At 45.3% G+C, this 15,036-nt stretch overlaps 2 protein-coding genes across 3 annotated transcripts; both read right to left on the bottom strand.

The window, feature by feature from the left end:
• Positions 1-90: 90 nt before the first annotated feature.
• Positions 91-2,912, bottom strand: LOC142884919 (3-keto-steroid reductase/17-beta-hydroxysteroid dehydrogenase 7-like). Of its 2 annotated transcripts, none has more exons than XM_076020900.1 (9): positions 2,755-2,912; positions 2,063-2,266; positions 1,883-1,975; positions 1,660-1,774; positions 1,025-1,219; positions 729-833; positions 577-633; positions 362-460; positions 91-273 (listed from the first exon to the last, which is right to left on the bottom strand). In XM_076020900.1, exons 1-9 carry the CDS (start codon positions 2,787-2,789, stop codon positions 124-126), a joined length of 1,053 nt encoding a protein of 350 aa, XP_075877015.1. In that variant the 5' UTR covers positions 2,790-2,912; the 3' UTR covers positions 91-123. The 2 variants fall into 2 exon arrangements, with proteins under 2 accessions (XP_075877015.1, XP_075877016.1); XM_076020901.1 differs by having other exon boundaries at positions 362-439.
• Positions 2,913-3,079: 167 nt separating this feature from the next.
• On the bottom strand, positions 3,080-10,722 carry LOC142884207 (discoidin domain-containing receptor 2-like). Its single transcript, XM_076019725.1, has 16 exons — positions 10,614-10,722; positions 9,170-9,272; positions 8,623-8,860; positions 8,133-8,280; positions 7,931-8,036; positions 7,636-7,819; positions 6,549-6,789; positions 6,403-6,462; positions 5,807-5,943; positions 5,366-5,576; positions 5,068-5,291; positions 4,694-4,821; positions 4,377-4,595; positions 4,057-4,291; positions 3,828-3,977; positions 3,080-3,699 (listed from the first exon to the last, which is right to left on the bottom strand). Exons 1-16 carry the CDS (start codon positions 10,690-10,692, stop codon positions 3,565-3,567), a joined length of 2,598 nt encoding a protein of 865 aa, XP_075875840.1. The 5' UTR covers positions 10,693-10,722; the 3' UTR covers positions 3,080-3,564.
• Positions 10,723-15,036: the final 4,314 nt, after the last annotated feature.

Below are 15,036 nucleotides of genomic sequence, written 5' to 3'. Positions count from 1 at the left end.
TTATAATTTAACAATGAAATGTGAAGCAGGTACAACGCAAAGGCAATGCAAAACAAAATTTCACATTAGGCAATAATAACAGCACACCTTTTTTTTCTTTTACCATAAAGAGTAAGTGTTTTATTAAAAATATGTTGTTTTCCCACCACACTGTGACCCTGCTTCCCTGCCAGCATTTTCTCTCCTTTCCTCTCTTTGTTTACATCTGACCTCTTCTTCAAGTTCTAAAAGTTTTGAGAAAAGTACTTCAGACATTTCATCGTCAATGTCCATCTGAAACATAAAAGGGTTAAGAGAGAAAAAAAAAAATCAGTTTATTTGAATTATATATTGATCAAGGTGGAAATGTGCTTGCACCCACCTGTCGAGGCTGAGTGTAGTTTGTTCCCAGTCCTGATGTCAAACTGTGGTATTTAGCTCTTGGATCCAGACACTCTGGCTTTTGAAGAAACAGCCAGTGCTGTGAGAAGTGCAAAAAAAGAAAAAAAAAAGAAAAAGCAAACTATATTGATGATATCAATAAATACACACATGCAGGCTCTATTTTCATGCAACCAAAAGGCTATGGTACCATACCAGCGCTTCTGCTCCATTGTAGGGTGTGAGTGTGAATGTGTTGGTGAAGAATCTAATCTGCAGGGCACATAAACAGACAAAATGTGACAATACATACAATAGTTTAATTCAAAGTGCAGTACAGTGTTTAACAGGTGATGAAAAACACCAACCAGGTACATGATGGGCATGATGAGGGACCACATAAAGGAGGGGAGGATCCCATAGGTCAGATTAGTCATCACCAATCCTGGACAAATGACTGAGGAGAACAGCCCCTGTCACAATGAGAGGACAACATTTAGTTGACAAGACGCTCCCGACTGACGAGGAACATGAAGCTTCTTTAAATCATAATGTTGGTATTATTTTATTATTCTGTTCTCTTAATGTTTAAACTTCTAAATGTACACACTCCTCCACAGTTTTAAGCTCATGTATAAAATAGAAGCAAAGAAGACAGACTAACCTGGCTATTTTTGTGTCTGTTGAGTGCCAGGCTGAGCAGGTCTGATGCATACTTGGAGGAGCTGTACGGTTCTGACCCGTTTCTGTGCTGTATGTTGTCCATGCTGAAGGCAGACCGACGGGCATTACTGGAGGAGGTCCACACTACCCTGGAGGTGTGACCAGTCGCACACAAAAGCGGCTCCAGTTCTCTGATCTATGGCGTATAAAGAGGAATAACATGTTGTAAACACTGGTATAACAACAGTCATGTGTCGGCTGAAAACAATATTGTTATTTCAAAGTGCAGTGTCCTAATCATCTTCCTAGTCAAGGATGGGACATTTACCCTCTGCATTTGACCCCTCCCCTCCCCTCCCCTGAGGGAGTAATGAGCAGCAGCGGTGCTGTGCTCGGGAACTGTTGGGTAATCTAAAGCCCAAAAGTCCAAATCCTGATACTGAGTGCCAAGCAGGGAGGCAATAGATACCATCTTTGTAGTCTTTGGTTTGACCCAGGCAGGCACTGAACACAATACCTCCCAAACAGGAGGAGATTAAGAAAAACTGTGCATCCTGCTTTCCATTAAACCCCACATGTTGGTTGTTTAACACCTGATTTTTCTGCAGCCATCTGAAGATGCAGATTGGGATGTACCAGGAGAAAGTGTCCAAAAAGATTGGTGGCGAAAACCTCCTGCAGACCATCTGAGTTGAGGAGGTCCTGTTGAGTGAGGAGGCCCTCTGCGGTGGCAAACATGTGCACAACATTCCTGCAGTGAGGGTGCACTATTATACTGAAGCACAAGACGATAGAGGAGCCGAGAACATTCTTGGAATTATGACTTGTGAACGAGGGAAGGGAGTGAGTGGAGTTTTACCTGGAAAACAGACCCTTAAAAAATGCTTTGACATTCACTTGAGGATTCGGCATAATTCCTGCATTTAGATACAGAAAGTCAATTCTGTTGTACCTGCAAAACAAAACAAAAAACAATGTGGGTTCTCTTCAATCCTAATCCTTCATCAGGTTTTGAGCTTTACAATCAATGCATCCGTACCTGGCCTTGATCTCTAGGGCAGCACAGAGGACTGACTGTGCAGAGTCCACATCCAGCTGCAGGAGGTCCACATTGGCGAGGCTGTGGGAGGTGAGCAGGGCCGAGCGGGCCGCCTCCGCCCGCTGCATGTTCCTGCAGGCCAGACACAGGCGGAGACCACTGTCCTCCATCAGCAGCCTCTCACACAGCGCCCGGCCAATGCCGCTGCAGGACCACACGCACATGACAGACAGCAGGGACATGTCAACAAACACTCCAGTGTATAACACAGTGCGATCAGACAGACTACGCTAGAAGTGTTAACAGAGGAATGAGTAGTAATGAATAATTAGTACAGGCAGTGTGGAAGCCTGACGAGAGAAGTTAGCCGTGGTACCGAATCTACTTTATCTGTTTTGCAAGACAACTTCACAGGAGATAACTTCCAGGGTGTATCAATATTGAGGTTTAATGAAAGAAACCATTCAAAGCAAATCTTCCATCTTACGCCTACGAGTGCAATACGATGCTGCAGGTAATGACAATTACAATAATTAGGTTATGCTGTGTGAAGGAGATAATTCGGGTGGTATACATGATTGTCCTAAAACGGAGCACCGACCACACCGTGTTTACGAACGTATTCAAGCGCTTACAAGTTAGCTTCACATTAGCTTAGTCACTCAGCTTGTCCGTTTCTACAGTGGACCCACCTGTTGGCGCCGGTTACGATGACAACTTTCTCCATGTCTGATCGGAGCGGTGTGGAACAAGCAGACTGGAAGCCGGTTCCAAACCAGTCCAAAGTTTAGCCACACCGGTGACGTTCAGCCCATCGTCCGATTGCCGCTGACAAACGCCTCAGCCTATGTTCGAGCAGGGACCTGGTGTGATTGGATGTCAGCAAACAGCTGGCCAATCAGCTTCGTCTTACGGAAAGCGAGGAGGCCTAAAGTGGAGGCGGGGTGAAATTGCGACAGGACTCAAAACCAACTCTCTCGAAAAAAGTCATTGAATTGAGTTTATATTTCAGAAAAACACAAAAATATTTACAAAAAATGCTTTCGTGTACAAAAGTCTTATTCAAATATAGGCTATTATTCTTTTCGAGTTTTACTTACATAAAGGAAGAATTTCTTTTCTAAATCTCATGTCCTGGTACATTCTTATAAATGTGCATTTTACAGAACTATATATGGCACTTCTAAAGTCTGCATTTGTGTTTCAAAATCCTATTTTTATTTTTGTAAATTTGCATGACATAGAAATAATACATAACAGAACACTAACAATAAATACATACCGGTAGTTCTACCTTGCAATGTGTCTACAATATAAAGCTCAGTTCAAGTGTGTCAACTCCTCATACCTCTTTATTTACAGCATCATTGTAGCATTAGAGCAAACAAAAACGTAAAAAACCCAACATGTAAAAACAGTTCATGGGGTATTTTTTAATACCCCCCCAAAAACAAACAAACAAACAAACAAAAAACAAAAACTGAAGTAAGTGTGCAGTATGACTATGCCATACTGTCCATCAGCTTCGTGTGTATATCCTGAAAGCTCGGCCTCTGCTTGGCATTCCTCCTCCAGCAGCTCAACATGAGATCATTGTAGACACCGTCGGGGCATCTGTGTGGCCTTGGCAAATACACCTGGCAGCATGAGACAATATATTAGCGTAGGATACATCTCAAAGTAAATTGTGCTCAGTGAGGATAAAGATGCAGGGAGAATATGAGTTGGTTTAAACAAACAATCCTCAAGCAAACGCTGGACTCACCTGTTTGCCGTGATCCCTGAAGAACTCGCCCGTGTTTTCAATGACCTGCTCGTCTGAGAGCTGGGAGTAAGGTTGCTCCTTGCACAGAGTCAGAATCTCCCACAGAGTCACACCAAAGGCCCACACATCACTTGCCATTGTGAACTTACCCTGGAAAAAACAATCATATGGCCTGATGATTCTTCTTTTCCTTTTTCCAGACTTTATTTTGTGCTTTGCTGCTACTCACCAGCAGGATGCTCTCCCAGGACATCCAGCGGATGGGCAGCACAGCTCGGCCCTGGATCCTGTAGTAGTCTCCTCTGTAGAGATTCCGACTCATGCCAAAATCAGCAATCTTTATGGTGTAATTCTTACCCACCAGGCAGTTGCGCGTTGCCAGATCCCGGTGCACAAAGTTGAGAGAGGACAAGTACTTCATACCAGATGCAATCTGCACAGCCATGCCAATTAGTTCACTGTAGCTGCAAGGCAAAGAGAGCAGACACATTTAAAGGATAAGTCAAGGATACGCAGCTGTTAGGCAAACAGGCAGAGACGTCACCGTACCTCACCATACTCTTTCCCCCACTATCTGTGTTTTCTGACTTGTCTTCATCGGCTGCCTCTTTAAGTCTCAGGCTGCACAGGAACTGGTTCAGGTCGCCATTTTCCATGTACTCTGTGATCATGCACAGCGGGTCTGTGTCCACGCACACAGCCAGCAGACGGACAATGTTGGGGTCCCTCAGGCGAGACATGATCCGAATTTCCTTCAGAAAGTCGTTCCTGCAGCACGGGGAGGAAGGATATCAATTTAACGCTTTATCGGATGACTGGAGAAATCACAACGGCCAGATGGAGGCGCTTGCACCAACTGGTTGTACCTGGCATTTTTGTTTGCATCTTCCCGCAGCGTCTTCACGGCAACCAACAGAGAGGACTCATTATGTGCCCCCATGCACAAGTCCTCCACCAGGAAGTCCTGGATGCCCTCTGCCTCACACAAGTGCACCTGTTTTGAGAAATACTATTTAATTTCATTGTACACTGAGGAGAGCTTCAGACCATCTCCTTGTGTGGGACTGTTTATCAGCACACAGCCCTGACCCTTCACACTCTCGTGCATTTACCCCGAGGAGTCGAGGCAATAGCTGTGATTAAGGTTGTTAGATTAAAAGCAATAAAAAATAAATCAGGCGCAGGCACAAAGAAAGTCTGAAGATCATAAAATCAATAGGAGCGACAAAACTGAGTGCACCTCTCCAAACTGGCCCTCTCCCAGTTTCTCCTTGAAGGTGAGCTTCTGTCTGGGAAACTCTTGCATGGATGAATCGGCGCCGGTGAACAGATTGATGTCAACCCCAGTGATGGAGTGGGTGCTGCCGTCTGAGGACTCCTGCAGGCTGATGATGTCTGCCTCCGCATAGTGGGGGGCACTCTCTGAAGCAGTAGTTGCAACGGCTCGACTGGAGGTGCTCGGTCCTGACGAAAGAAATCTTTTTTTTAAAAAGCTATTCCCGACATTCTGGCCATCACAGATTTGTTGCTTATCTCACCCAGGTCCTTGTTGAGCTGTGCAAACTCAGGCAGCCTCCTGATGAGGCGTGAGGGCTCCTGGTAGTCGGCACAGAGGGGGAAGATTCTCTCGTAGGTGGAGTTGGAGGTGGATTCGGCGTCGCTGCTCAGGGAGGAGTGGTGGGAGGCAAAGGCCCGAGTCTGGAAGGCCAGGCGGGCTGTGAGCTCTTCGTCTAGTATGCGGCGGGATGCCTGAGGGTGCAAGAGTGGAGTTGGTTAAATAAGCAGTTTTTCAACGGGCAACTTTGCCAACATTATTTTCAAGGAGGTTGTCGGCCTGTTTAAATGTCCTCAAAAAGTTCAATGGTTTTGCAAAGCTGGAACTCGTTCAAAGGTCATAGTTCCAAGAATGTTAATTTTCACTGTGAACTCAAACATCCTCATGTCGATTCAAATAAAACATTTGTTTAATAGCTGCTCACCTTCTCCAGCATCTTTTGCCAGACCTGCCGCCACAGGATGATGACTATGATGGCCAATAGGATGGCAATGATTGCAACCAGGCAGCCAATGAGGATCCTGGTGTTGCTGTCGTCTATTTTATGAGTTGGATCCTCCCCTAAGCGACAAGACAAGGGCTATCCATCACACTCAGTCTCCTATTAAAGCAAGGTTATTGCGTTGTCCTGCTGAAATTTGATGACAACGGCTGCGTTCATTCCTGTGGTCAGTAGTTAATGATTCCGCCAGCAGGGGGCACTGTTTATCCATGAAGCGATGTCGTTGGACAATATGACCTGTTGGAGATCCATCACGCACGCCACAGTGGTGTTTGTGACACAAACTCCAGTTTAATTAACAAAGGCAATAGATGGATGATCCTGTAAAAATATAATAGCTTTTATAATTGAAGAACTGAAGTGTTTTGTTTAGAACTAATTTCCTGCAGGCCACGCACAAACGCAACATGCGTGCCCTCGTGGCATTATTTTTCCGCGCCACCGGGCTGTCAGCAATTTCAGGTCTGCTTATTTTCCAACTGAGTTGAAACAAAAACAGAGATGACTGAGCGTCTAACCTGGCAGTGTGTTTGTAGGATGTCCATGTAGAGTCAGAGACGTGTTGTAAACCGCTGATCCTGAGAACGAACAAAGACAAGACCTGAAGGATGTTAACTCAGGAAACACAGGCACCAAGACCATCCTCCCTTATATTGAACTTCACCTGACTGGAAGGCCACCTCACTGAACAGCAGCCACAGGTCGCTGAAGTGGAAGCGGCACTTGATGGCGCTGGCTGTGCGATCACCGAGGGGGACTGTGATGAAGCGGGAGATCTGGCTTAGCCGGTCAGCAGCAGGCCTGAAAGTCACCGGGTCAGCCTCCCATTCCGAACTGGACCGGAAGTAACAGCTTGCCTGCCGGAAAATCCTGACGCCTCGGCTGAACATGTTATTGCAGTGCACCTGGTGAGGAAGGGTGGTGGTGTATGTAGAAAAAGAACAGTGGAAGGCAGCAGTCAAAGTAACAACAATCAAATGATACGATACTGATGCCTTTTATGAATTTTTGGTGGTCTGTGTAGCAGTTATTAGGTTTACTTAAGCTAAGAGGAAATTAAAGGACTGCAGCAACGTGCTGACTGCCCCCTGGTGGTTAGCTTCAGTACGTACCATTAGCCTTTTTCTCAAAATTACATCACATAGGCCAAGGATGGAATCCTCTACACGCATATTATTATCACATTAATTCTATCTTGTGTTATGTCTCATGTTCACGTTTTCATTTTCGCCACCTGTTTGATTATCAAGTGTTCGGAATCATGCATGCATTTTTTTATTAGCATTAACTTGCCAGAACAGAAGAGAGAGAGAGAGAGAAAGAGAGAGAGAGAGAGAGAGAGAGAGAGAGAGAGAGAGAGAGATTTTTATACAAATGTTCTGGTTATGAATATATCCAATGGAATGGTAGTCTGTTAGTCATTATCACTTTTCACCATGGATATGCTGTTCTGAGTCTAATTGGTAAAACTGTTATCTTGCCACTAATTAACCACCGTGTCCTCAAAACGGTCAGAATCAGTGGAAATGAGCTGCCACAGCTGACTATTTTGTCTCGCTATGTTACTGCTGTCTTTGAAAAAAAAAAAAAAACACTGCACAAAAATGTGCAGGTTTGTGTTTGGCAGATTCAATGGCTATTGAATCTGATCTTGTTGGGAACCCGCAGTAGCTCCTGAAGATGAATGTGTCCGCCGTGTGGTTCATTTTTAACTGCTGACCTTAAATGTCCCTCTTGTGCAGGCACCGTACCTTCATCGAGGTGAAGTTGCGAACGTGGTCGAACTCGAAGATCATCTCCACGTAACCTTTGGGGAAGCTCTTGTTGCTCCAGCCCACGTAGTCGTAACCCGGCCAAGCTGCGTACATGTGACTGTGGAGGAAGTCGTCCAGACCCCAGCTGCCGTCCGTCAGCTGGCCGAGGCCCTTCGTCAGTCTGGCAGGGTCGATGCGACAAGGTGGAAAGCACAAGTATTAAAACGCCTGATCACGGAGTTAGCCAGCGCCTGCTGGTCATCGTGACAGGGGTGTTTTTTTTAAGCCGTACTTTTCAGCAGTTGTTGGCCCATCGTACACCGAGTCATTAAAGTAAACATCCAGGCCTCTGTAGATCATTTGGTGCCCGTCTGGAATGCTGTAAGACATCAGACCATCTGCGGAGGGCAGGACGGAGGACTTTTAGATTGCACGTTTGCAGGGCAACATGATTGAGGAGGTTAAACTGGAGGTGAAACGAGGCGACAACTGACCCAACCACTGGCAGCCGTAGAGCTCCACTCTCATGCACACGATCATGGAGTGGTCCGTCACTGGCATGAAGCGGACGAACCGAGCGATGATGGGGGGTTCCAGGTCCTTCAGCACCACATCGTAGGCGTTTCTGTTCCCCTCAATGACCTGCACATGGAGATGTGGAGGGAGTAAAAGGTGTCTGTTTGATAAGAATGTGCACACAATGCTGCACTGACTTTTGAAGTCAGCTGAAAAATTAATGTTGATTAATGTTGAAGCTTTTCAACATTAATCTTGACATGGCAGCACGTCACCAAAGACTTTTTTCTTTGTTTTTTTGAACTGCTCTGTATTTCATGTGCTATCAGCCTCCACTTTGCTCTTGGATTTGACTGTTTTTTTTAAAAGTAGGTCTAACACATCTCAGCCTTCGTCTTTACTTTACCCGAGACAAACAACAGAAGCTCTCATGCGTGGCAGAACCGACCCATCCGCAGTCCAACTCACCTGGTGCTCCTTCCTGTCGTGCCAGCCCACCCAGTTGGCGCCGTCGCGGCTGTACGTGATCCTGTAGCGCTGGGCGAACTCGTTCCCCATACCGTCGGCGTGGCGGCCCTGGGTGCCCACCAGCGTGATGAAGTGCAGCGAGCGCAGGTCCACCTGCAGGTACTCTTTGAGGCCGTCCGGTTCTGACGTGATGGCAGGACACCAGGCACCGTCGCCATCACCGTTATCCAGGTCAAGTCTGAGGAGGAGGAGGAGGAGGAGGAAGAGGGGTGGAGGTGACAGAAGAAGATGCTGTAGAATTGTAAAACAGCAAAACTATCAAACTAGGAGAGAAAAACAGGGACAACAACTCAATGCAGCAACAGTTCTACATGTTAAAATGAAGCAAAGAAGAAGTTTGCATGAGATCAACGCAGAGAGAGGTTTTCTTCTTGTTAGCCCTACACGTCATATTGTGTTATAAGCCTTAAACTGCGCAAACTTAAGCAAATTGGGGTTGGGGGAGGGGAGTAAAATAATCAAATATTCTGTACGTCCTCCAACATGCCTGCCAAATCTCGCTGCGGTGGACTCGGACCACTGGCTGGAGGCCGAGATGTCTTCGTCCTGGATCTGCCCACTGCTCATCCCCAGGGGGTACCGGCACATTTCTATCACACACACACACACACACACACACACACACACCACACACACACACACACACACATTTTTACTTTGGACATACTTTTTATTTCCACATAAGCGCAAGCACAGTGGGGACACAAACAAAAACAGTGCAATTTTGACATAAAGGGACAATCACATACACACGTATGCATCTGGTCCGTTACTGATGCACGTGAAGCTCCCGTTTCGACATCATGTGCCTCTACGTGTTTGCATACGTAAATGTAAGAGGCCATGTGCGTTCACGTGTCCAAGGCTGTTTCTTTTTCCCCTTATAGAAAAAAAATGCCTTCGCTGGCTGTAAGGAATGCAGTGTGAAGTGGTCACTTCTCTTCCTCCACCTCAGCTCCTTTCCTGCAGCCCTGCAAGACCTCAGAAGCCAAACAGAGGCATCACTGTCTGGGCAGAAGGCTCTGCGGCATATACATGAAAAGGAAGCCCAAGAAGGCCCAAGGACGGCTTTTAATCAGCCTGCACGTGACGGATATTTTTCAGCCTTTGGCAGGACCTTCCTGCTGTGATTCAAGGTTCCAGGTTATACGACAGTTTGACAAAGACAGATTTGTCATCTTGCTGCTCGTGTAATTGACTGATCGCGGCGTGTGTCTGCTCGCGAACATCCTCCCCTCGAGTGTGTGCTGTTTACACTGACCATCTCTAGCTGCTGGTTAAAGCACTGCTCTGTGTTTTACTTGCCGTCCCTCAGCCAAACATCAGCCGTTTGGCTGAGGGACGGCGACAGAACAAATAAGCCTTTTTGCACTGGAAATAAAGTGGGAGAGTCAACTGGGTGTGTGTGTGAGTGTGTGTGTGAGTGAGAGAGACAGAGAGAGAGAGTGAGTGAGTGAGTGAGTTACCTGTAAACGCGCCTACAAAATTTCTAACTCTTCTTTTTTTCCTTTTCCACAAATGCCCCCTGCTTGTGAAAGGTCTGCTTGTTCAGGCTCTATTTACCGTCTGAATATGAAGGCTAACCACACACACACACACACACACACACACACACACACACACACACACACACACACACACACACACACACACACGTACACACATTCCTGCAATCTGCGCCCACCCACCCAAAACTGCTTTGGTCAACACACTGTTGCCGCAGGAATATGAAGGAGTTATTTTAAGCTCATATCAGAAATATCGGCGTGAACTGAGTGACACTGTCAGACCACTGATTGTCACACTGGCACGTGCTGCCACCATGCAGAGTGAATCCTGAATCATATTCACCTCTGTCTCCAGGGAACAAACCGCATAGGCATTAAACAAGTGTGCGTGTGTGTGTGTGTGTGTGCGTGTGCCAGCCATACCTGGGTTGACTTGGCAGCGCCCGGTGCCCACCAGCAGCATAAAGAGCACATGGATCTGCTGAACCCTCGTGACCTTCATCTCGTCTCTGCAGCACACCAGAAAGTTTGTGAGGAGTTGTGTGGTGCAATGTGTTTGCTGCCAACCCGGCGTTTTCTATGAACAATGGAGTGATATTGGGGATAATATATATGTATATATATATATATATATATATATATATATATATATATATATATGTGTGTATATCATAAAAGAGTCTTTTCAGGAAAAACTTAAAGCTTCAGAAAATGTTACAGATGAAAAACAAGAACAAGCATCCTGAATTTTAAATTGGTGTTTTTATCTACTTTGATTTAATGCAACCATTAAAGTCCACAAAGACTCCCTGCACATGATGAGATAAGTGAAGACTTGGAAGAAAAGTCTATCTATCTATCTATGTACCTGTCTGTCTGTCTATCTATCTATCTATCTATCTATATATCTGTCTATCTGTCTATATCTGTACAATGTGAATTTAAGATGAAAACACACTTGCTCCTCGACTGTAGCCTCTTGTTTGTCACTTTCAGCCTGTGTTTTTCCTGCATGAGGTCACCGTCATGAGTAGAACACACAACGTGGACGCTGGATCTAAAGAGGCACATTCACACGAGTAACATACATGACGAACTTACAGTTTGCGTGTTCCTTTCTTGTTATCCTGAAATTATCCGTTGCATATTCCGTGTTCTGCCGATGTGTCAAGCGGTGAAAGTTACTGAGCTCCTCTTCCTTCTCAGAACTTTCTGGGAGGGGGGGAGGGAATGAAGGAGGGAGAAGAAGTAGGAGGAGGAAAAGAAGAGGTTGATGAAATGCCCTCCTGGATGGAGAAAAGAAAAAAATGACAGAAATGACATGGTTTTGAAAATCTGTCTCTTACTTTCTTTCTTTTGTTACATGAGGCTGAAATCCCAGAATTCCACCTGATCCACAAACGGTCCCAATTATGACCCACGGAGCCAGCTGGGAGCTGGGAGCAGCAGCATATCTGGCAGCTTCCACACTGAGCTGCAGACCAAAACTGAAGATTTTCCTGACGACGGGAAACTGCCAATTAAAAAGGGAGACATGCGATGAATCAGAGCTGAAACTGAGGCGGCAGAAAAAGAAAACGAGGCAGTGGATGGTTGCGAGGGTCATAAATGAAATTTCATTCAACTCAGATCATCATGTGTTTTTTTTCAGCTACTTTTTTTTTTCAATTATCTTTTTTTATTTATTTTGAACGTTTTAATCACATATCAAACAAAAAAACAGGGAGATGAGGGAAAAGGGACAGATAAACAAATAAGACGAAGCATAAAAGAGAACCCACAAGAAAAAACAATAACAAACAACAAAAAACAACAATACAAAAATAAAATACTACATGAAATCAAATCAGTCCATGGTCACAGTTCATCCTTCTGAGTAGGCATGTCGAGTCTCATTGTGATATAGTAGTGTCAAAGGTTCATAAAAAGGTTCCCATATCTTCCGGAAAACTTCCCCTTTATTTTTTATGGTATATGTGCGTTGTTCCAATCTTAGAGTTTTACTTAAGATTTGTTTAAACAGATTAAATGATGGGGGTCTTTGGTGGTTCCAGTTAAGCGGAATAGATTTCTTTGCTATCTAGATACTATGTTAATCCTCTTCTTGCGTGTGCTGTCCAATGTCGTGTCCAGTTCTGTACCGAAGAGGTACCGTATCGGTGTAATGTCCAGCGGGGTATCCACAACCTCAACAGTCAGATCATGTACTTCCTTCCAGAAAGGTTTTAGTTTCCTGTATTCCCAAAAAACATGCATTATTGACCCTTTATTTATTTTACACCGATGGCATCTGAATGAAGAGTTAGGGAACATTTTACTGAAGCGGAGCGGAGAAAGGTACGTCCTGTGCATAAATTTATAATTTTGTCTGATTATTTCATTACCAGACAATGAAGAGAAGACATTCAGACATATATCATCCCACTGGTCTTCATCAAAAACACATCCCAAGTCCTTCTGCCAAATATTCCTAAGTGGGATCAAGGAAGAGCTGTGATGGTAGACCATCACAGCTCTTCCTTGATCAAAGCACTATACATTGTAGAGATTTATCCTTTTAATGATTTAGATTTTACCTAGATCTCCTCAAGATTTGTTAATCTCAAAGACAAACCTTGTTCCCCTTTCAGGGTGTTTATTAGATGGCGAATTTGTAAATATTTATAAAAGTCCCACTTTGGAATTTCATATTCTGATTTTAAGTCTGCGAAGGATTTGAGTGGATTCTCGGTAAACAAATGTTGGATCTGATATATACCTTTCTCTCGCCACTTTGAGAGTAAGCTCAGACCAATTGATGGTGGTAAATCTGGGTTCAAGGATAAGGGAGCGAGCCTAGAGATTTTACCAAAACCTTCGGAAAACGTACTTACATCTTGCCAAGCTCGAAGGGTATTGTAAATTACATACGCTTTTGTCACCTGATTTTCAGCTACTTTTTAAAGGCTTGCACCAGCAGGAATTCAAAACAGAACTAAAAACAGAATTCAATTATTTTGGTTCCTGCTCAAAGAGGTTAAGAGCAGTAAGTTATAACAGGTGTTCAGGCAGCCAAGGTCAAAGCTCTGCCAGGAGACGGTGAAATTCAAAAGACTGTATAGTAGTCAATGTACAACAGATGTACAGAGAAGACAGAATCTTTTTACCTGGTGGCTTCCTGGTCACGTCACGAGCAGAGAATCACCTGACCCTCACAGCCTTCACCCTCATTGAGGCAGAAGGCTCAAAGGCTGCAGCAGAGAGTGATTCATGTTTGCTGCTGAGAGAGAAAATAAGACACAATATCCAGCTACGTCACATGTGGCACCAGCATAAACTTACAGAATTTTGCATAATTCCGGCAAATATTTCTTCTGTATAATTTCTGGCATAAGATTATACATAATTCTTATGGTTTTTATTTAGGCTGCTATCACAAACAAGTGTGATACACTGCAGCACCACTTTGCCTATTTCGGTTGAGGAAATTCAATTTCCCTCAAGGTATCTAAGTATTCAGGCATTCTAATTGTGGTCAGTGCAACAGACTGCTGCAGCTGAGTTACATCCTGTGAGAATCACTAAGAAAAAAAAAGTCACTCCATCATTGCTGACGTTGCCAATCCTGGATCCACAGCGCCACCCTGATTGAAAAGGGAACCCATGGAAAAGCGCAGCCTCCTACCTGCCGTGAGATGATGTTTCTCCTCTTCTTCGTGAGGAAGAGGAGGGAGGAGGGCAGAATTACAGCATGACGGAGTGACAGCAGAGGCCGAGTCCTGCCGGCCGCCCTGCCGCCGCCCACCATCCCTGTCGACAGCAGCTGCACGAGTCGAGCTGCAGGGTGTCACGGCTCCACGTGGGCGGCTGACGGGCCGCTGTTGCTCATAGTTTCCAGCACATTTCTGCAGCATTACATCAACCTGCCGCTGCACAGCAAGAGCGGAGAGGAGCCCCGTCTGAGCAGCGAGGAGAGAACAGGTTTTAATGAAAAGGTCAGAGCCAGGCAGCGATGATGCTTCATATTGTGTTAGGCGCTTTTTCTGGATTTATCAGCCATGAATTCACTTCAACAATCACTGTCATTGACTGTGCTTGGCTTCGCAGCGGTAACTGATGTGAGGAAAGTAAAGGTGTGTTCCAAATCTACATATCAATATTTTGGTGAATTTTTGAGTGGGTTTGACTCCCTGGCCAGGGGTCCTCTCTGTGTGGCAGTGTCATTTTACAGTGAAAGTTAATGTCCCAGTGAGTGTCACATCCCGAAGGATGCGAAATTTGTCCTCCGCATTTGACTCATCCCCTGAGGGAGCGGTGGGCAGCAGCAGTGCTGCACCCGACAATCTTTGAGTGACCTAACCAACCCAATTCCAACCCCGAACACTGAGTGCCAAGCATGGAGGCAATGGGTCCCATTTACACCTGCGATGAACTGGCGACTGGTCCAGGGTGTCACCCTGACTTTGCCCTGTGACAGCTAGGTTAGGCTCCAGCAGACCACTGTGTCCCTGAGCTCAGGGAAATGGATGGATGAATGGATGGATGGTATGATCCAGCTGGGGATCAAACCCACAACCTATCACTCTCAGGGCAGACATTCTACCACTGGACCACTGAGCTGGTTGCTGGTCTCTCTGTATGGCTCTATGGCGACTCTGTGCCCTTGATTGCAGTGATAGAAATTGGGGTGGATGGATAAGTGTGCAACACTGCAGGGTGCTACTGGCACTACTGGTAAACTGTCCAAAATAAGACAGGGCAAAACATCAATGTTACAACTTTGCTTGTGTGCTTGGACCTGCTGGCCATGTTTTGATCAGGGTTTAAACTTGTGTTGAACAGCTGGTCATTAAGAACATTCTAATTT

This window comes from Nelusetta ayraudi, unplaced genomic scaffold (genome assembly GCF_046127955.1).
Source record: "Nelusetta ayraudi isolate G7.1 ecotype Tasmania unplaced genomic scaffold, CSIRO-AGI_Nayr_v1 ptg000011l, whole genome shotgun sequence".
Lineage (NCBI taxonomy): Eukaryota > Metazoa > Chordata > Actinopteri > Tetraodontiformes > Monacanthidae > Nelusetta > Nelusetta ayraudi.
The sequence above is the reverse complement of the archived record's forward strand: the minus strand, read 5'-3'. Positions and strand labels throughout refer to the sequence as shown.